Source organism: Tenrec ecaudatus, chromosome 8, assembly GCF_050624435.1.
Source record: "Tenrec ecaudatus isolate mTenEca1 chromosome 8, mTenEca1.hap1, whole genome shotgun sequence".
NCBI lineage: Eukaryota > Metazoa > Chordata > Mammalia > Afrosoricida > Tenrecidae > Tenrec > Tenrec ecaudatus.
Window position 1 is genome coordinate 61,708,661 of NC_134537.1, and position 22,461 is coordinate 61,731,121.

Consider the following 22,461-nt stretch of genomic DNA (forward strand, 5'->3'; position numbering starts at 1 on the left):
TCAGTTAATTATGTCAGTGTTTTGAGAAAGCTAGCCAAAGCTTAAGCTGAAAAGTGCCTGGGAGAGTATGGAAGTTACATAATCTGTTGTCAAGTAGAGACTTAGGAGTGAAGTGGTAAAATTTAGCCTGTCAATTAGGTTGCAGCTTGATTATCTCATTTGGAGCCACAAAGAAGATAAATGGCTCCACTGGAGGTAAGACACATGCTCACTCCCTGGAAGACATTCCTGCGGACAAGACACATGGAGCTAAGCTAGAGCCCTGGAGCTGATGTAGCCATGTGGAGACTCCTGCCAGAGCAGAGATGCTTCCACTGCCACTGGATCCACAAGAGTTTCTATCCACTGGCCTGTGATCTTCCTGCATATGGCTTAAATTCATGGCTGCATGAGTCTGAAGAGGAATTTATAGATTGGTATCAGATATAAGGACTAATATTGGACTTATGAACTTGATCTGGACTGCGTTGGGATGTTTTCTCAATATTCAATTGCTCTTGCATATATAACCCCCTCCCTGGGGGACAGACAACAGAAAAGTGGGTAAAGGGAGACATCGGACAGTGTAAAACATGAAAAAATAATAATCTATAAATTATCAACGGTTGTGAGGGAGGAAGGGGGAGGGAGGGCAAAAACAAGAAGCTGATACCAAGGGCTCAAGTAGAAAGAGAATGTTTTGAGAATGATGATCACAACAACACACCAATGTGCTTGACACAATGCATGTATATATAGATTGTGATGGGAGTTGTATAAGTCCCCAATAAAATGATTTTTTAAAACAGTACAATACATATTCTAACATTCCCTCTGCCCCTACATCTAGCCAATCTGAAAATTCATAAAACATTCAGTATACATTGGACTTCTATGACGGGCTAGCACACATGAAATAGCTAGCCAATGGTCTTTAATCTATATACCAACACAACATAGGTAAGTCCATCAGAATTTTCTTTTTGAAAATAATTTATATTTTTTATTTTTGTAAGATTTATTCAGGATTTAAAAGCATAAGGTGGTGACTGGGGAGAGGTTAATTCAACCTAATTCAAAATGAACAAGAAGTTTATCAGGCCAGGTGTTTGAAAAATTAAATAATTTATAAAATAGGGGAAGTGCAATGATCACAAGGAATATGCTACCAGTGGAATCATGAAAAATCCAAGTTAAATTTTACTCTCAACATCTGTTCTTTGGCTGGCAAATATGAAGGGATAACCCCTTCCGAAATGAGAAGAAAACTCTTCTGGGCAGAGCTGCCCTAGTACGCATTTTCCCCCGCTAGGCAAACATTGAACAACTCGATCTGAGTCACTGCACCCAGTGGTACCTGGGAAGGTTCTCTCTGGTCACAGTAAGTTTTTTCACAAAAGCAGTTTCATAAAAGCACAAAAGAACTTTGTTTTTTGTGATGGCCAATTTAGGAGAACAGCGGATAGCTGTGAAGTCGTTTTCTGCTTGGGAAAAGCACTGCAGAAATTGTTGTGATGCTGGATACTGTCAAAAAAGGTAAAATGTCGATTGATGACAAACCTCATTCTGGGCATCCTTCCACTTCCCTATCAGATGAAAATGTCGACTCATAGTGCATTTGGAGTTTCCCCCACCAGGTCAGACAGTTCATCAAGCTTTCTATTTAGAGGATCTGATAAGATTGCATTACAATTGCAACAAAAGAGGCCTGATTTGTGGCCATCTGAGGATTGGTTTTGACAACCTGCCAATGCACCTCCTCATGCAACCATCTCAGTGCTTCAGTTTTTGTCAAAAAACAGCAACAGCTCTCTTAACCCACACACTGCACTCACCTAACCTCATTCTGTGAGACTTCTTTTTGTTTCCACGAATGCTGAGAGACATGAAAGGCAGCGATTGACAATGTGCAAGAGGTGAAGAAAAAGATGAGGGAGGTGCTGTTAGCCAAACAGATGAGTTTGAAAATGTTTCCAATGGAATTGCTGATTTGACAAATCAATTAAGTGTAACAGAGTACTTTGAAGGCGGTAAGGTTGTTTTGTAAAAAAAAAAAAATTAAGTACATAGCTTTTAAAAAATATTGTTTGTTTGGGGGGTCTCTATCCCCTCAGACACACACACACACACACACACACACCAGTATATAAATTTTGATTAGTAGAAGTATTTTTCTCTAGGGTAAATATATAGTTAAAAACCTATGGTTTTATTATTTTATCAATACAAAAAAATCATGAGATATTAAATTACCTTTTGAGACAGGGCATCAAAAATGCCCCAGAACAATTTTCTTGATAAATGTAGTTCTTCTTCTGATGCAGCACCAAAGTTTCCCCAACCTCCAGGTAGGCAATAATACTTCCAGCATCTTTCATAATGATTTGTCAGCAGCTACATGGGAAAGAAATTATAAAAGCAATGATATGTATTTTTCATTTTTTTCTATTTTCTTGTATCTATATTTAAGTGCCACACAATTTGTTCAACCTAAATGAAAATTCTAAATTACATATGGATTGATTCAGAAGAATTCAAATTATGTCCTTGTATATGAGCTATTTAAATTCACTATTTCAATCACTATGGGGTCCACATAATCAATTGTTCGAATAATCATTATTTAAGACTTCTTAGTGAGATCATCTGTCTAGCTCTATATCCTTGTGTTCTACTTTTAAGTTATTGTCATCCTCTCGTGATTTATAAGAAAATTTTATCATAATTGTATTTTTATATCAACTAAAATGTTTTATTGCGGTCCATATATATACTTTCACATTCAACATATTTCAATATATACAATTTAGTGACATTGAACATAGTCATCATGTTGCATAAACCATAACTACTACAATTTCCAAATTCTGCCTTTAACAGAAACTAGGTTCCTAAGCAAGCATGTCCCCTCTCCTTTCCTTCTTCAAAAACAATAAGTTTTAGTCTATAAACATTTGTATATTCTAGATTTTTCATATTAAGTGGGATTATATTATTTCACTATTCTTTTGTGATGGATTTATCTAAATCATCATTAGGTTTTCAAAATTCATTTACATAGTCTGTATTAAGATATATTTCTCGGGTTCAGTGGAAAGTAAATGTCTAGAAAAGAACAATAGAGAATATGTATGAATATGCTAGATACAATTGATATAAGGTTTGTAACAAAAGTTGTAAGAGGCCCCAGTAAAATAATTTTTAAAAAGAGACTACAAAAAAGTAAAAGTAAAAGAATAAAAAGACATATTTCTCTTCATGGTAGACTAATTTTTAATTATATGTCAAATTTCATATTCATCTGCTGATGGGCATTTAAATTGCTTCTATTATAAACAGTGATATGATGAAAACTGGTGTTCACATTCTTGATTTTATGAATACTTGGAAATATCCGTCTGTGAATATTTTAGTTTCTTGTCTGCCTATCTTTAATGATCACATTTCATAATTTGCCTGAAAACTTGCTTTCCTAAATAAGCATCAAAATTGCTAGACTTGTATCATTCCTTTAAATATAGTACTATCATGGTTCTGAGCCCATTGTCTCTCCTTGAGAGCCACTTACATATATTTTAACTGTAAAATACTAAACTGAAAGTACAATGACAAAGACAGAATCTTTCAATCATTTGGTAACACTTCTGTTAATGCATTCTAAATATATAAACTAGTATATCAAATTAAAACTAGTTATCAAATTAATAAATTGATATATTTTAATCAAGTATATCCAAATCAAACCAAACCAAACAACCATTGAGCCAAGGCTCACTCATAGTAATCCCCCTGTGGGTTTCCAAGACTGTGAAAGCTTACAGGAGCAGAAAATCTAGTCTATCTCCCAGGGAGCTGCTGGTGGTTTCAAACCACCAACCATAAGTATCGTAGCACAAAGTATAACCACTACACCATCAGTGCTCTGTAAATTCTTGTAAGACCTAGAGCTGAAGTCTCTTACTATTGAAATATTTCTTCTGGTTTGGTGTGCAATTCAGTTATACATCCACACATCCACACAGACAAACATCTCTCACTCCCACGAAAATTTTGGGCATCTCAAATCGTGATGTATGAAGATCTAGTATGTTTAGATTAACATTAAAATGCTTACAATGTGAACGTTTTTTGCATAAAGATAAGAAAATATTTCCATATCTTTTTCAGATATCTTTTAATTATTTTGTGTATACACATTTTTGCATGTCAGGGGCTATGCTACATTGTGAAAATGATAAAAATAGAATTTTTAGGAGGGCTTTATTTAATTTATACAATTCATTCCTTTCTTTAGGATTACCAAGGCAGGGAAGGGAAAATGTGAGACACTCTTTCAAGTAAACTGTGAAAAACTGTAACTGCACAGTTTTGAGCTATATAAAATGGAATTTGGAAGGTGTCATTGATTATCAACTTAGGAAATGTGGTTCGTAAAGCCTGATCTTTATTCATGAAGTTGCTTTAATAAATCCAGCCGAAGACTATCTTGTCTCATCTTTCCTTTGTGACCCACTTCAAAATCAATCTGAGCATTTCGCTGCCCTTTAGACAAAGGCGAACATTCCCATAATGCATCCATTGAATAACTGGAGGGAAGCCACGCGCCAGTGAGGAAACATGATGTATCTGGGAACTGCAGCCGAGGACCCGGTCACAATGCTCAGTGAGCACGTTCGTAGCCGTGTCTCCTGCTCTTACCTTAAGAGGCATCTTTGCATGTTCATTTAGTAATGGGACGTCAAATACAAATCTTCTCAGTAAGTGCTGCATCATGGAAGGTCTCAACTGACTGTGAAACAAAGACAGTTTTAATAGGAAAGGGAAATATGACTAAACCAAGCAGCTGATTCAATACTCTAAATTATATCACCCAAGAACCATACCTATACCTTGCTTCAGATGGTAATAATTGTTACCACTAGGTTATCAAAATGAACTATTGACATAATTTCAGAAAAGGTTACATCGCCCACCTCACTTCAATCCGCCAGAGATGAAAACCACCCATAATCTTCTATCGGAGACGCTCTTCCTTCCTAACCACTCACTGCTGCGGGCTACATTCTTTGCCACGACTAGCATGAATAAACTGCTACCCCATTCTAGAAAATCCTCATTTCAGTGAGGGACTCTCAGTGACTAGATCAGAAGGAGGAAAGAAGAGGATGTGTAGGAGTAGAAAGAAGAGGAATACATAAATAAACAAAAGTTATGACAGTATTTTTGCCTTAGGAGGAAGGGAAAGAAAACTGACATACAGTGAAAGCTACCATGTCAAGAATTACTAAACACGTTACCTCAATTTCAGGAGGAAGAAAGACTGGGTGTTCTATTCTCATAAAGAGTTATAGTCTTGTTAGTTCACAGGGGCGGTTTTGTACTGTCCTATAGGGTCACTTATTAGTTGGCATTGACTCAATGACAGTGAGTTTGTTTTGTTTTGGTTTAAACCTCATTTAAAAAGCTCTAACTCACTTCTCCTGAAATTGATGCCAACTCATAGCAACCCTTTAGGATGGGGTTGTGAGTTTTAAGACTGCCCCTGTGAGTTTCAAGACTACAACTCTTCTTCCACGGCGTTACTGATGGCTTTTAACTACTGAACCAGGAATCCTCATTTACTTCTTACAAAAAATCCAGTGAAATGGGTACTATTGCTTCCATTTTATAGACCTTTAGGGTCATGGGAGGGAATGTTAGGAATCTAAGTAATGTAATTAGTAAGAAACCCAAACACAATTTCTTTTAACTCAAGAATCCATGTTACTCTTTTCTTTGTCTGTTGGTTTTAATGCACCCTTCTCTAATTATATTTTGGGAAAATGAGGTTCAATATTTAGGATCACAAATTGCTGAATACTGTTTATTCTAAAACATTTAACCTGTGACATTAAGCTAAAACTTACCATTTTAAAATCTTAGCTACTAACATTAATAATCTATTTTGACCAAAGAGTAAGACAGAAAAGCCAAACATTGAACTCTAAATAGCAATGAGCAACTATTTAATGCATTTAGAACCAGTTTGCAATTATTCATATAGGTAATACAGCTGGTATAGGCAATAGAGAGGTCTGTTTTGTGATTGTCATCTTCCATTAAACACAGACTGATTATATGTTCAAGGTCTGCCTTTTTTTTGAGTCTCCACATTACCTCACAATGACACACAGAGACACCTAGAAGCACACAAGCTCACACACTGTTGTCACATTTGCTCTTTTATCCTCTGTCTAGCTTGGGAGATTCTCCATGTCTACGAAAACCAATATATTTGTGCACTAATATATGTGTAGATCTAAAGAAGAATGATTCCAACTCTCTAGAACAGAAATGGACATCAGTCCCTCAATTGAGTTGGTTTGACTTCTTGCCAGCCTTCAGAAATTCCTAGAATTAAACACTTTACCATTTCAGCTCAATCAAGACCTCCTGCCTCCCTAAAGCACTGCATCACATTCTGCTTGAACCAAGATCCTAAACCTTTCATTGAAACAGGAAGCAGGTAACCAGGGAGACCAAGTTAAAGGTGGTAACTTTTCACTTCTTTCAAAAGAATGATGCTGATGGAATGCTTACTCTCCAGACTGGAGCACTCATTCAGCCTAAATTACTGCCACATACAAACAAGTAAAGCAAAATATTTTCATTCATGATGCATTTTTATACTTTTAATTACATCATCTTTCTTTCATTTTATTTCCTGCATGGAAAAATTAAATATTATCATACAGGGTTCAAAGGACTGAACCATACACTATGTGGCCAGGGACCCCCCTTCCCACAATCACTCCATCACCAGCAACCAAAAGAGTATGCTATATTTAGTCAAGACCTCTGTGCAAGTGCCAGATACCCTGAAAAGTTTGGGAGGACTAATTGTTAACATGACTAGGAGGAGCAAGTGAGCTCTGATAAGACTCAAACCTCAGTACAAAGGACTACCTACAGGATAATAAATCCTATAGATTAAGTGTGGGTGCAGAAATTGTCTCTAAAAATAGGTCATCAATAGCCACAGGATAATTTCTAGAGAAGCAGAAAGTTGGCATAAAGTGAGATGCCCACTTACCCACAAATGGAGAGCAAACACACTTCTATGGAATCCCGTTGAGCTTTGGTAAGCGAGCAGCCCTTAGAGAGTCTGTACACGGTGTGGAGTAGTGAGTCAATGAGGGAAGCATGGTGCTCTGTGCCCGCAAACAGGGGAGCACATCTTGTTAACAAGGGCAAGACAGCAGTACATAGGTATCGATTGAGGGCCAAGGCCATGTCTGTAGCACTCAATGCAGCCTACAAAAGGAATGAAAAATAGAAAGCAATTTTGCTTAGCAGTAGACACTTTCAATATAATCAAGAGGTTGAATTGCAATTTCACTATCTATGCAGAAAGTAACTAAAATATGAAAAAATAAATGAGTATTCTTCCACATCTTTAAAAATGGTTCATCTGATCTTTTACTTCTTAAAAAAAACTAGTTTTAAAACCTACATAAAAAATGAATTAAAAGATAGCTCTTAAAAAAATCCATGAGGTTGAAGTTCTTTAATAAAATATCAAATGTGGGATCAATGAAAGATGAAGACGCTAGTGATAAAAAGGTTGAGCATTTGTTTTCATAGGTGAGGGGGAAGAAAAAACTCACTTTCATAATACATTTAATAATCATAAATTATTTTATTATTAATAATATTGACGAGTCTGTTTATATGCACCAGAATAAATGATGAAATGCTGACACTATCAATATGTTGACATATACACTAATTTAGGTTTAGAATTTCACTTGGACATACCTAACCAAAGTTTAAACCCAAATACATTGCCATCAAGTCGATTCAAATAAATTTCTTCTTCAAAAATCTCAAGCCCCACTTAATTGGGAAGAAGTTATCTATTGTGATAACTACTAAACCTGCATTTTAAAATTCACTTCATTCCACGTTTTTGAAAAAGCGGGAAAATTACACCAGTAATAATGGAGCCTCCACACAGGCCGCTCAATGTACAGGCTGCTTTTCACGCTATCTTTTTCTCAACAAATAAAGGCACCAGGGTAATGCTCTGACTAGCATGACTCAATGACTGAGTGATCATTCAATTTTTTTAATATGCAATTTCATTGAGAAGCATAATGGTTTAGAGAATAATATAAGTAGAGGTTGATAGGAGATACTTAGTCTTCTAAAACCAGGGTTATGTGAACCTTTTATTATCTATTATCAGAATTCTTACCATAGTCTTAAAGTTGTAAATTCCCCCCACTTCTCAGTGAATTTGTTGAATACATGTCTTTTTTTGTTTTGTTTTTTTTCTGATTCCTAAAACTTGTCTGGAAACATATTAAGTATCCAATAAATGTTTGTTTATAAATGAATGACTAGATCTAGGAAGCCAAAGGAAAAAAGAGTCAAAATTAAGGAAGTCGCTTATTCAAATCATTACCGTATCTAAAGAGGCAGCAGCCCGGAGATCTGGAAGAAATCCAACCTCAAGAAGATGGAGGAGAAAATCTTGAACCTCAATCCCATAGACCCTGTCAAGGAATAAAACCATGGCTGCCTTGTGATCTGGGCAAAACCCTGCAGACATGTCAGGCTCCACCACATTCCCATCTAAAAGAGAGAAGATAACACTGAGATATTAAAGGGCATATGCTCACAGTAAACTATGTAAAGTAACTATTTTTATTTGTAAAATAGAGTTATCCTTAGAATTATTTTTCTGTTCTTATCATCCACAAACAAGTGCTAGGAGTTGGCTGAGGAAGTTCTGCAGTATAATATAAATTCAAGATTACTGAACATTTTATTTGCCATTCATTTGTTATCTGAGTTAAGGGAATTAAAAACAAAAAAGTAAAGGAAGACTTAAAATTTTTTAAATATTATAGTCAATAACACTATCAACAGGACCTTATGCTCCAGGGAGATGATCGATAAGATTCTTTTCCATAAATTAACCAGGATGTCTCTAAAGTGAACCAGAGGCAGATAAACAAATTCAGGAATGGATCTTGAGCTCACACTTAATCCTAGCTCCAATCTAAAACAATGAATTCTTATGACATGTCTCTGCTTAATACCCTCATGAAGGAAACAAAGAAGTTATAGGTGCTATAGCATTAGATGGTGCCTGGCTATCAGAAAGAATAGTGTGTGGAGTCTTAAAGGCTTGCTGTCAAACAGGCAGTCATCTAAGTGCGACATCAACTAAGTCCACATGGATGACGCACAGCAACATCTGGGAGCCAAAGAATGGGAATTATATACGTAATCCAAATCTGAAGGAGGGAATAGTATCGGAGCTTAAATTATTTCTGGTACACAGAGGCTACGGATGAATGTGGAAGCCTAAAATACATTCGCAGGATTGACACAGGGAATAAACCTTCTGGGACTTCCCTCTAACCATGATTGAGGGATGGAAGTAAACTGATTTTCAGACACAGAGTATTGGAGAGACGAGTGTAGTGGATGAAAATGACATCGCTGACTCGAATTGATGAGACCTTGTCATTTGCTCTCCCTGCTGATACACTTTGTGCTTGATCTGTTTTTGTTTTTGATATTTTCTGTGTTTTTGTTTATTTTTGTTTCCATTTGGGGGTTTATCTCTGATACAGTTTGTCAATGTGGGTAGCCTTCTTGAATTTTTCTATATTTGTTGGTATCTTAAATCCAGTATTTATAAACCAATAGAAACAACCATTAGAATGAGGGGTCCTAAGTGGGATGGTGAGGGAAGTGGGGATGGGGAGTAAGGGGTAGCTGGTATCCAATAGTTCAAGAAGAAAGACAGTGTTTTCAAACAATTTTGGTAGCTATTGATGTGATTGCACTATGGAATGGTATGATGTCTGATTAGCTCCTAATAAAATGGTTTTGGAAGGGGGTGGAGGGATTAATTGAATAAATATTGTGGTGAAGTAAAATGCCCAATTATGTCTCATCTATCCATGTCTCTGTATCTCCAACCAAATGATTGGGTGGTACCACGGATATAGCATGTGTTAATCATGATTAAAGCAGATTAGCTAGTCTTGGCTGCCATTCTCCTACATATAAAAGTGCCAACTTGCAAGCAGGAACAGAGAGAATCCCCAGGGCCATCACAGAAGAGCCATCAGCAGAACATGTTCTGAATCCCTGCCTGAGGTGGCAGAGGCAGCAGAGGGCATGCCACAACAAGGTAAGAAAACCATGAGAGCAAATGATCACGGCCAAGACTATGAAACTGCATGGCAGAACAGTGGGCAGGCTTCCTAGTTCATGGAGGCAGAGGCACAGTCCAAAGGACAGCATGGCTGAAAAACAGCGACACAGAGTACTGGAGAGATGACTCTAGTAGATAGTCATGGCTACCAGCTGAGAAGAGGTGTTGCTGTGGACCAATAGCTTTATCCTTCAGGTTTACAGCTCCTGGCTTGTGGTAAGGACACTTTTTTAAAAAGTACTTTTATTGGGGGTCTCTTACATCTCTTCTCACAATCCACATATTCCTCGAATGTGTCAAGCACATTTACACATATGCCGCCTACATCATTTTCAAAGCCTTCTCTTCCCACTTCAGACCCTGATATCAGCTCCCCATGTCTTCCCTTTCCCTCCCCCGCCCACCCTCCCTCACGAACACTTGATAAGTTATAGATTATTTTTTCCATATATTACATCATCCTCCGTCGCCCCTCATCCACTTTTCCATTATTCGTCCCCTGGTAGGGACTTCTAGATTGATCCTTGTGATCAATTCCCCTTTTCTACCCCCACCCTCCCCTAATCCTCCTGATATCTCTACAATCCTTGTTGGCCCTGAGGGATTTATCTATCCTTGATTCCATGTGTTTCGGGCTCTTATCTGCTGCAGAGTGCATGCTCTGGTCTAATTCATTTTGTAAAGTAGAATTGAGGCCATGATCGTGGTGTGAAGGAAGCACCAAAGAACTACAAGAAAGTTGTGTGTTTCTTCAGTGATACACTGCACTCTGGCTGACTCATCTCTTCCCTGTGACCCCTCTGTGAGGGGATGTCCAATTGTCTACAGATGGGCATTGAGTCTCCACTCCATGTCCCCTTCATTCACATTGGGTATAGTTTTATTCTAGGTCTTAGGTGCCTGATCCCATCAACACCTCATCACACAGGCTGGTGCGCTTCTTCCACGAGGGCTTTGTTGCTTCTGAGCTAGATGGCCGCTTGTTTATAACACTCCTAATAATGCCCTCTTTGTCATCAAGTTGATTCTGACTCAAAGTGGCTGTGTGACCATTATAATGAATTTTTCAATCCAGGAGAAATATAGTATCCTGGGCAGGTCTGTTGGTGTCAGATTTGGGTAAAGGAAGTTGGAGAATGGAGAATGTCCGACTTCTGCCTTTTAGCAATTGGCCTTGTGCTCCCGTGGAGATGGATTCACCTTATCCCTGGTGTAACTAAAGGAAGTCCTATATGACTTCCACACCATTTTCCCACTTATGTACACCCATCTGAGAAGCAGGATGCCTTTAGAAATGTATGACTTAAAACATATAAAATGATAAAATTATGAAGGTAGCATGGATATGGGTAATTATATGTGTCAACTTGGGTAGGTTGTGGTATCCAACTATTGGGTCAAATATGCATCTAGAGGTTTGAGTTGAAGTAAATGCATGTGATTAAATCAGCGGTCCTTAAGTAAAGCATATCACCCTCCATACATGGGTGGTCCTTATCCAATTATTTGAAGGCATTAAGAGCCAAAGGGAATTTTCCTAAGATGCATTTAAGCAAAAAACACAAATAGACATCTTGCCCGAACTCCTGCTTTTTCACTATTCCTTTAACAAGTCTGAAGGAATATCAAGCCTGTTGCCTGATCTACAGAGTTTCAACTTCCAACCTCCCACAATCATATGATCCAAATCTTAAAAATAAATCTATATATAATACTAAAGAACCTTAAGGTGGGAATTTTAAATAAAATATGTTTAGGTAATCATCACAGCATTTAGCAACGTATAAAACATATTTGAGAGCCATATTATTTTCTCTATTAACACTCAATCATTGATACTCATATAAACTCTTCAAGAAAACTAGATAGCTTCATAGGTTAGAAATGGATAAAGAAGTTATGGGATTATTTGCCAATTTGAAGTATTGAAAAACCAATTCATTTCCTATAATCACATAACATTTTTCAAATTGTGCTGTATAGACAAGTTTTAATATTTTACAAATAATACAGAATATATAATAGTAATAAATGTTGACAAAAGGAGACATCATAGAAAGATAAAACATGATCCTAATAATCTTAAAACAAAGAAGTGACAACTTATTTGATAGAGCTTTTGTCACAGAAAAATACCCCACTGCCATAGTGACAATTCTGACGCAGAGGCATGTTCTATAGGGTTAACAAGATTATAAAACTTTAGGGGACCAGGTAGACTCATCTTTTTCCCACAGAAGCACTGGTGGATATGAACCACGATCACTGTGATTAGCAGTCCAAGGCACACTTGCAGTGCTATCAAGGTTCCTTTTAGTCAATCAACAAACCAACAAAAACTAGACTGAGTAAGATAGAGAGGTGGTGAAAAAGAAGAGGACTTTCAACAGGAAGGATTGACACTGTGGGTACAACAGTGGTCTCAAACGTAAGAAAACTGTGAGGATGATGTAGAACAGGGCTGTTAAATTCTGTTGTTCACAAACACATATCCAAGTAGCTACTGAATATATATGCATACCTATTCATATTTCAGTGGTGAAAATCAATCACAATGTCTTCGAGAATATAACATTCAAGGATTTAATATACCTAATACCTTCCTTTCTTCATAATTGCATGAAGATGAAGACCAGCTCTTACTGCTTACACTGTCAGACACTGTGCTTTGAGTACTATAGACGTGATATCCTTCCAATCACACAGTCACACTAAGGAATCATTATGACTAGCCTAAGGTTAACTAAGGTTATGTTTAAATCACTTAAAGTCAGAATCAAAGCCATCATACATGAAGAGAGTAAAGGGGTGTTAAAAAAAATGAAAAAGAAAATGGACAAAAGGGATGTCAGAAGAGACTTCAAAATTTGCTTTTGAACATATAGGAGTTAAAGTCAAAAGAAGAAATGATGAAGCAAAAGAGCTAAACAATAGATTTCAGAGGGAAACTTGAGAAGACCGTTTTTATCAGGAAATGTACAAAGACCTAGAACTAGAAAACCCAATGGGAAGAACATAAAATGTTTTTCTCAAACTGAAAGAAATGAAGAGGGGGTGGGGGAGTCTTATTTAAATAGTGAAGGACACAACGGGAAGAATGTTGAATCCATGGGTAACATCAAGAAAATAGAAGAACTACACAGAGCCACGGTGCCCAAAAGAATTTCCTGAGGTTCAAAAATTTAGCTAGTTCTAAGTGATAAGGAATCGAAAGTACTGAAAGAATAAGCTCTAGTGGGACTGAAGGTATTGCAGAAAACGAAGTTCCAGAAGCTTGTGACCCATTGCCATTAAGTCAGTTCTAACTTACAGCAACCCTATAGTACAGGGTAGAATTGTGTCTGGGGATTTCTGAGTCAATCCCCATCTTCATGGGAATGAAAGGCCTCATCTTTCTCCTGCAAAGTGGCTGGAGGTTTGGAACTGATGAACTTGTGGTTAGCAGCCCACTGAGTACTCGCTATGCCAAAGCTTCCAGAGCTTGTGGAATACCAACTGATATGTTTCACCAGATGCAAACCTAGAAGAATTTATTTAGATACGCCAATGCACGGAAAAGATACATCATCGGCATGTCTATTTCAATATTTCAAGGAAGGTAGTCCAACAGAGTGTGGAAATTAAAGAACAAATCATTAATATCACATAAAAGTAAATTTAAGCTGGCGATTTTTTTAATAGTTGCAGTAGTACATTGAAGAGGAACTGCCAGAAATGTAGAAGAGGGTGTGGAATGAAGGATATCATCACTAATGTCAAATGGAGTTTGGCTGAAAACAAGAATACAAGAAATTTCCCTCAGTTTGACTATGCAAATGTGGTTTCTGTTTGTTTGTTTATTTTAAAATTTGTGATCATAAAAATACTACTGATAGTGATGTTAATAATATAAATTCCAGAACACTAATTTATGCTGATGTGAAACCTGTACATAGTCTAAGAAGCAGGTGTTTGAACAGAACAAGAGAGATATTGTGTGATTTAAAATCAGGGAAAGCGCTTCCACACTCCCTGCAGCCCCCCATCAGGATCTCAATTTTACCTTACAAATCCGGCTAGACCAGAGGATGCACACTGGTACAGATAGGAACTGGAAACACAGGGAACCCAGGACAGATGATCCCTTCAGGACCAGTGTTAAGAGTGGCGATATCGGGAGGGTGGAGGGAAGGTGAGGGAGAAAGGGGAAACATTACAAGGATCTACAAATAACCTCCTCCTTGAGGGATGGGCAGCAGAGAAATGGGTGAAAGGAGACATTGGGTGGTGTAAGATATGACAAAATAATAAAAATTTATAAATTATCAAGGGTTCATGGGGGGAGTGGGACTGGGGAGGAAGGGGAAAAATGAGGAGCTGATACCAAGGGCTCAAGTAGAACACAAATGTGAGAATAAGGGAAACAAATGTATAAAAGTGCTTGACACAATGGATGTGTGTGGATTGTGATCAGAGTTGTACAAGCCCCCCAAAAAATCATTTAATTATTTTTAAAAATCCGGAGAGGTGAGCATCTGGGTTGTGTCTTTCCACCAATCTTATCTAAAGTGTATGTTATATAAATAAGGAACCGGACTATATGAAGAAGAATGTGCCTTTGGGATTGGAGAAGGACACAGTAACAACCTGCAATACAGAAATACAATCTTACTTGTCAGAAATGAAGTGAGGTAAACACATGTGGGATTAATTGAAAGGCGGAGAGATAAATGGCCTCGCCTTTCTTGTCTCTTGCTCTTTGATCATCAGATCAGGGTGAGGCTGCCTTGCTTGTTCTTTGCCTCAATTTACAAGCTACACTACTGGTGGGGCACCTAACCTGTGGACTGTGTCACTGTAATTTGAGGTTCCTTCAAGACCTGCTCTGCCACACCATTGGAAATTACATCTCTTGAGGTGGAGACTGTCAGACCCTGTCATCTGGCTGACTGTTGGTGACCTGGCTTGCTGTTTGCTGCCTGTGCCTGGATAGCCTGAATTGCTCTACAGAAGACTACCTGGAGGCCCTCAAGATAAGATAGAATAATAATTTATAAATTATTAAGGGGAGGGGGGAAGGGGAAGGGAGAGGGAGGGAAAAAGGAAAATGAGCTGATTCCAGGAACCCAAGCGGAAGGCAAATTTTGAGAATGATGAGGGCAACAAATGTATAAGGGTGCTTTACACAATTGATGTATGTATGAATTGTGATAAGAGTTGTATGAGGCCCAATAAAATGATTAAAAAAAAAAAAGACGAAGGACTGCCAGTGTCTCACAACTGTTTCACGGGAGTGAGTGCACTGAGCCATTTGTACTGCTTTATAATTTAGTTAACTGTTTATTTCTTATGTTATATATCTATCTGTATAAATATATATAAAATTATTAGCATTGTGGTTCTGTTTCTCTAGAGAACCCTGTCTAACACATGATAAGAACTTTTATTAATTACTGATGAAAATCAAAGACTACAGTCTTCATTAAAGATTGTATACAACCCAACATAAAGAAACTCAAAGTCTTCACAACTAGACCAATAAGGAGCATCATTATAAACAAAGAAATAAAATGTCACAGACAGTGCAGAGGCACAAAACTGGAAGCTACTTGACCAGACACTGAGAGTTATCTCTTGTACAATTGAGTCTGATGAGAGTTCAGAGAGAAAAACTTTTAGAGACAGACCTGCTCTCTTTTTAAAATTTTTTTTAAAAAAATCATGTTATTGGGGGCTCATGCAACTCTTATCACAATCCATACACCCATCCATTGTCAAGCTCACTTGTACATTTGCTGCCATCATCATTCTCAAAATATTTGCTTTCTATTTGAGCCCTTGGTATCAGCTCCTCATTTCCCCCTCCTTCCCCGCTCCCCACTCCCTCATGAACCCTTGATAATTTATAAATTATTATTAATTTTTTCAAGAGATAGTATTTAATCAAGAACCAAGAAGTCCAAGCTGCATGGAAGGTATTAGTGAAAAATTAAAACCGAAAAAGAAACGCACTGCCATTGAGTTGATTCTGACTCATGGTAACACTATAGGGCAGAGTAGAACTGCGCCTCTAGGTTTCTAAGACTGTAACTTTTTTTTTTTTTACATTTTATTAGGGGCTCATACAACTCTTATCACAATCCATACATATAAATACATCAATTGTATAAAGCACATCCCTACATTCTTTGTCCTAATCATTTTCAAAGAATTTGCTCTCCACTTAAGCCCTTTGCATCAGGTCCTCTTTTTTTTTCCCCTCCCTCCCCACTCTCCCCTTTCCCCCAGATCCTGGATGCTTCCTCCCCCTAACTACCATGATCTGAATTCTACCTTGCAGGGCTGGATAGGGCAGAGATTGTACACTGGTGCATACGGGAGCTGGAGGCACAGGGAATCCAGGGTGGACGATACCTTCAGGACCAGTGATGTGAGGGGCGATACTGGGAGAGTAGAGGGTGGGTGGGTTGGAAATGGGGAACTGATTACAAGGATCCACATGTGACCTCCTCCCTGGGAGATGGACGGCAGAGAAGGGGGTGAAGGGAGACTCCGGATAGGGCAAGATATGAGAAAATAACAATCTATAAATTATCAAGGGCTCATGAGGGAGCGGGGAGCAGACCTGCTCTCTTAATGAAACTTTTAAACTGTTTTCCTGAAATACTACCTTAGGGACTGAGACCCAGTGTAATCGTGTGGAAACAAAACTTATACATACTTCTGTAGCGGCAGGGCATGCAAATGTCCTGCATAACCTTCATCATAATGAACAAACTAACTACATTCCCCAGAATGCCTTGCATTTGATGGCATTTTCTAGAAACATAGTGTTTTCAGATAGACACCCCCCAAACCCTCCTGGGAATCCCTAAATAGTCCTGCCAACATGTGCCCAGGGGAATTCTCTTCTGACCACACTAGCCTTTCAGATCAGGCTCTAGGCTTCCTAATAAAAATCTCCAGCATCATCTCCATGTCGGAGCAGAGCAATTCTTTCTCTGTATAAAAGACAAGAACATCAGTAACATCACCTTGACAATGAAGATGCACGTGACATGAGTCATTGCATGAGAGGGTTACTCCCCGCCCCAAATGGAAAAACAGTTTCATTGCGAAACATGCATCTTCCCACTAGGTAAGCATCAAGCAACTGGCTTTGAGTTAGGTCACCCAGTGGAGTCACCTGGGAAGGTTCTTATCACAGTGAATATTTTTGTAAAAGCAGTTTCGCTCAAACCTCGTTTTTTTTTGTTTTTTTTTTTTTGTGATAGCTGATTGAAGAGAACAGCACATGTGCTTGTTGAAATTTTGTTTTCTGCTCAGGAAAAATGCTGCAGAAATTGTTTTGATGTTGAACACAGCTTACATGGACAGCACTTTGGGAAAAACTCACATGTACAAGTGGTTTTCTCATAAGAAAAGGTGAAATGTCATTGAAGACCAACCTTGTTCTGAACATCCATCAATTTACAAAATGCATGAAAATCCCAACAAAATTCACCTTACCCCCTAAAAATTCATCAAGTGAAATCAAAGTTCAAGACAATGCTCATTTGTTTTTTTGATATGAAGCAGATAGTGCATTTGGAATTTGTTCCACCAGGTCAGATTGCTCATCAAGTTTTCTATTTGGAGATTCTGAAAAGACTGCATAATAGTGTGCAAAAACAAAGGCCTGTTTTGTGGCACACAGGGGACTGGTTTTGCCACCATGACAATGTACCTGCTCACACAGCCATCTCAGTATGCCCGTTTTGGCCAAGAAAGCAGCATGTACATTCCCCACACACCTTACCTACTTGACCTCACACACCTTACCTACTTGACCTCTTCCCCACACACCTTACCTACTTGACCTCACTCTGCAAGTTCTTTTTGTTTCCACAAATGCAGAGGGGCATGAATGTAGAAGAGGTGAAGAAAAAAACAAAGGAGGCGCTGTTAGGCATCCAAACAGATGAGTTTGAAAAATGTTCCCAAGAAGGAAAATGTAGATTTGACAAGTGTATTAAGAGTAGTGGGGAATACTTTGAAGGTGATAAGGGGTATTTTTTGTTTACAAAAAAAGTATAAATTGTACATAGCTTGGAAAAAAATCCATTTAGGGGGGTACCTCCTCTTATTTTCATTTACTTCATACACATCCAAATGCTGGACAATGAATAGGAAAGACTGAGGAATAGTTAATGTATTTAAACTATGGTTTTGGCAAATAATGTTGAATAAACCATTAACCGCTGCAAGATCAGCAGTTTAAACCCACCTCCTGCTCTGCAGGAGAAAGATGAGGCTTTCTACTTCTGTAAATTGTTACAGTCTTGGAAATACGCTGGGGCATGTGTGATAGGTTCATTCTGAGTCAGAATTGACTCAGTGACTGAGAACGAGGTGGACAGTTTGGGGGCAATTCTGAGAGACAAAAGAATTGTCAGAGTGCAGTGTGTTGGATCTTTGCTGTGTCTTGAGTTAGTGCTTAAACCCAGAGGCACTCCTGAACGAGACCTGGCTCCATCCGAAGCTGTGCAATAGTCCAAATGGCATATTGCATACCACACATTCATTTTCTGACCATCAGATGGCCAAGGTGAAATCTCAAGGAGACCATGAAAGGCAATGTTCTTGGAAATTCTGGAAGACAGAGAGGTGCATCTGCTTACAGGAAAGATGGATAGATTAAGGTAGAATATACACAAAGAATAAAAGTAGTTTTAAGGGAATACTCTTTCAAGACTAAAATATGCAAATAGAAGAGGGCCATCTCCTTTGTCTTCTCCAATTCTGGTATAATGGATTAACAAGACTCCTTCTGACTGGCTTTATCACAAAGTTGTCAACAAAGATTTTTCAGAAGCTATCATTTCTTGTTATCACATTTACTAAAAGAACCAAACCATCACCCACCCTCTTTATAAAGCAGGAATTGTGAATGGCTCTTGGGATTTGGCTGGATAGAGCTCTGATGATGTCAGTCTGCTTCCCATCTCTCCTCTCTCTCTACCTCAAAGGCTGAATAAAGTTTTGTTTTTCCTCACTACAATAATCTTGTAATGATTTTTTTATCTTTGTACACACTCTGTACTTAGAATTTGACATAGTTCCTATCTCTGTTTTCACAAGGTTACTTTGCAGTTCAGTGTGGGCATGCATTGGAAGTGACGTGAAAAGAAAGGCAGATTAAGTAAACACGAGAAACAAGAAATGTTCACAGATGGAGTACACAAAGTCAGGACGCAATCTGTAAGCTCAAGTTTCCCTCCTAAAATTATAATGAACAACCAATTATTTTAGCAGTTTATACTACTTTATAGATTTTTTGTTATATTAACACACATGAGGTTTTCTTTCTTAAAACCATATGGGGGAGAGTTTTGAGTACTGATATTACTTAAAACATCATGTCATTAGCAAAGAATAGAAGTAGCCTTACCTTTGGATATTGCTGGCATCTGAAAAGCAATGCTTATTACGCCCACCAAATCTCCCAGTGGAATTAAAGATCTCAAAATAGACCTGATCCTAATGGCTTCTCCCTTCCCAGCATGGATCAACTAAACAAGAGGGAAATAAAGGAAAATTAAAATAATTTTGTAAAATCAGTGTTGTAATTAAATCTAGAAAATGTGAAATACAGAAATCTGAGTCTAAATCATTTTTATGCTAAGAAGTATGCATATAAAATTAGACCTCTTTCAGAAATTGTTGTTTCAGGCTTACAGGCAGATATTTACTTGCTCATGGAGTTTTTATTGACTTCAGTATGAACTGAATTATACTATGGCCTAGGCTAGTTCATTTATCTGTTAGTTTTTTTTTAAAGTGGGTGATATCACCCGCCGAGAGGAGGTGCTAGAACCATGAATGGGGCTGCAAAAGCAGATACCAACACTTTATTAATTGCCAAGGGGTTCTAAGTAATTTTTTAAGGGGGTGGTGAGCCAAGTATGTTGGGAGCCTATGCATTGTAGTGACTATTTTCAAACATCTTTGAAGTTTTAAATAATATTGAAAATCTGATCAGTATATCATCACATAAATCCCTTGAAAATTATATATAAACACAAATACATAATATGAAACTCCATTTAAGGATCTAAGTTAGAATCTGAAGTTAATGGTAAAATTATTCATGTAGTTTCCTATAATATACTTAAATACATAGCAAAAATACTTCAATTTTTTATAGACCATATAACAAAACACACTATAAAAAGTGGAACATTGCAATTAACCTGATACTAAATCATAATAAAAAGTCACAATCATTAAAACAAAGAATTATTGATGTAGAAATAAACAACAAAATCAATATAAAAAATGGCCCAGCAAAAGACCTAGGTATATTGTAAACAGTAGTATACTATAAAGTTGGCATCTGCTGCTGTAAAGTTATTTACTAATGCAAGACATAGTAAAATATTAAAATCTCATGACAAATTGAAATATTTTTCCATTTGAACTTTCAAATAAATATTTATTTATTTTCCCCCTGAAATTAGTAAGTGAGAATTCAAGAACTGTCCTCTGAGTTGAAATTTCTGGATCCCACAGATGCTAGAGAGGGTGAGAAAAAAAGCAAACCTGGACAATTACATTCTTTTAATGGCAGCCTAATAATTTTTCTCACCATATGTATTTTTCTCTAGTTACATGTGACGCCAAGACCCATGAATAATTATGCAATCACTTTATATTAATTCAAAATGGTCCTCAGCAAAATCAAGTTGAAAGGAAGAAGATAAAAAAAAGTAATTGAGATAACCCTTCTAGACATATGCATTATGCATGGAATCTCTATGCTTCTCTGCGACAGGAGTGGGCAGAATTAAATTAAGGTGGGGTTAAGTACTGATTTTAGGGGATTATGAACCAAGTCCCAACCTTTGAGGTTTTGTTTTTGTTTTTTTGCTGGGGAAGGAAATCTTTAAACTCTACGTTAATAGAGGGTGTGACTTAAGACACCATCCTTCACTTTTCTTGGGGATTTGACAGGCTAAAAACAAAATCTACACATCCATCAAAGTCATTCTTTGGTTTATAGGAGCAATCTCAGACAGAGGGACAAAGGGTAAAAGGCCAGGACCATCAGAAGCATACATTCCAGATCTCTGTCTGAAGTGACTTGAGCCAGACCAGAGGTCAAAGAGCCTGTGGCATGCTGGCCATGGGCTGGAGCAAGAGGAGCCGTGCTGCAACTATAGGACTGTGAGGTTGAGCAACTGCTGGGCTTCCTATTCCACAGGGGAGAGCGCAAGGGAGCACGTGACTGAGGCTGTGAGGAGCAGAGAGGTGTGGCTGCTGACTGAGGTTGAAGCATTCCTTCCGACCAATGACTTTATCTATCCTTATTAGTTACTGATCGTGACCTATTAACTCCCTGAAAGAACCCCATATTGTGAGTATTGTCTGTGAGTTATGTGTGGCCACTGCCAGGAGTTATCCACCCTAGCATAGAGGTAGAGTGTCTTGAGAGGAATAGTTGGTGTCAGAAAAGGTAAGGCGTGGAGCCTGGAGGCATGTCTGACTCTGCCTTGTGGCAACGGGAAAGCCAGAAGTCAAATACAGGCCGCAGGAAATTTACTGCAGTCAGACATGGGTAAAACAATTCTTTTTAGAGCAAGAATGGGTACTGATTGGTGAATGATTTGTATTCTTTATTGTTTTGTAATTTTAATTGTAGGTCTATTTACATTCTACCTAACTGCACCAAATAATGGTTTTAAAATGTGACAGGAAAACATTGTGCATGTGTGTGTATGCGTGTTGTAATTAAATATTGAGAATTTGGAAAGAAGTTCACATTAAAAAAAGGAGAGAAGTAGTGAACTTGAATACTACAATCCCACTGTCTAGGAAAATAATCACAATGACTATTTAATGTAGTACTATGTACCCTACTCAAAAAATATCCCTATATCACGGATAACATTTCAAAGAACTTGCAGTGAGTATCTTTAATAGTATGTGGACTATTAGATCAGGCATCTATTTCTTCCGCCACTTGGTGTCAAGTACAAACACAATTTCTGACATCAACTAATAGTTGTTGGAGATGAATAAATTTCAAGAATGTCAAGGCTGTCCCTTACTTATGCACTTTTTTTCTATTTAAATAGACATGAAAACAGAAAAAACACACTCTATTAGCTTAATTTCTCTCTCAGTTCCTTTGACCTTTTCATCCTCAGAATAAAAAGGATCAACATTATAAACATAAAATTGGTGAGTTTTATTTCTGCAATTACCAGCATCATATAGGTTGTTAACTTTCATTAATTGCTATTTAC

The 22,461-nt window shown here is 37.7% G+C and overlaps 1 protein-coding gene across 1 annotated transcript in view; it reads right to left on the bottom strand.

Annotated features, from left to right (window-relative positions):
• The window catches only part of RYR2 (ryanodine receptor 2), an 819,632-nt gene that overhangs the window by 228,869 nt on the left and 568,302 nt on the right, over positions 1 to 22,461 (bottom strand). The window contains exons 48-52 of the mRNA XM_075556394.1: positions 19,605 to 19,725; positions 8,426 to 8,595; positions 7,052 to 7,272; positions 4,678 to 4,768; positions 2,233 to 2,373 (exon numbers count right to left, since the gene is read on the bottom strand). Coding sequence (XP_075412509.1) covers positions 2,233 to 2,373; positions 4,678 to 4,768; positions 7,052 to 7,272; positions 8,426 to 8,595; positions 19,605 to 19,725 — 744 coding nt within the window. The remainder of the gene's footprint in view (positions 1 to 2,232; positions 2,374 to 4,677; positions 4,769 to 7,051; positions 7,273 to 8,425; positions 8,596 to 19,604; positions 19,726 to 22,461) is intronic.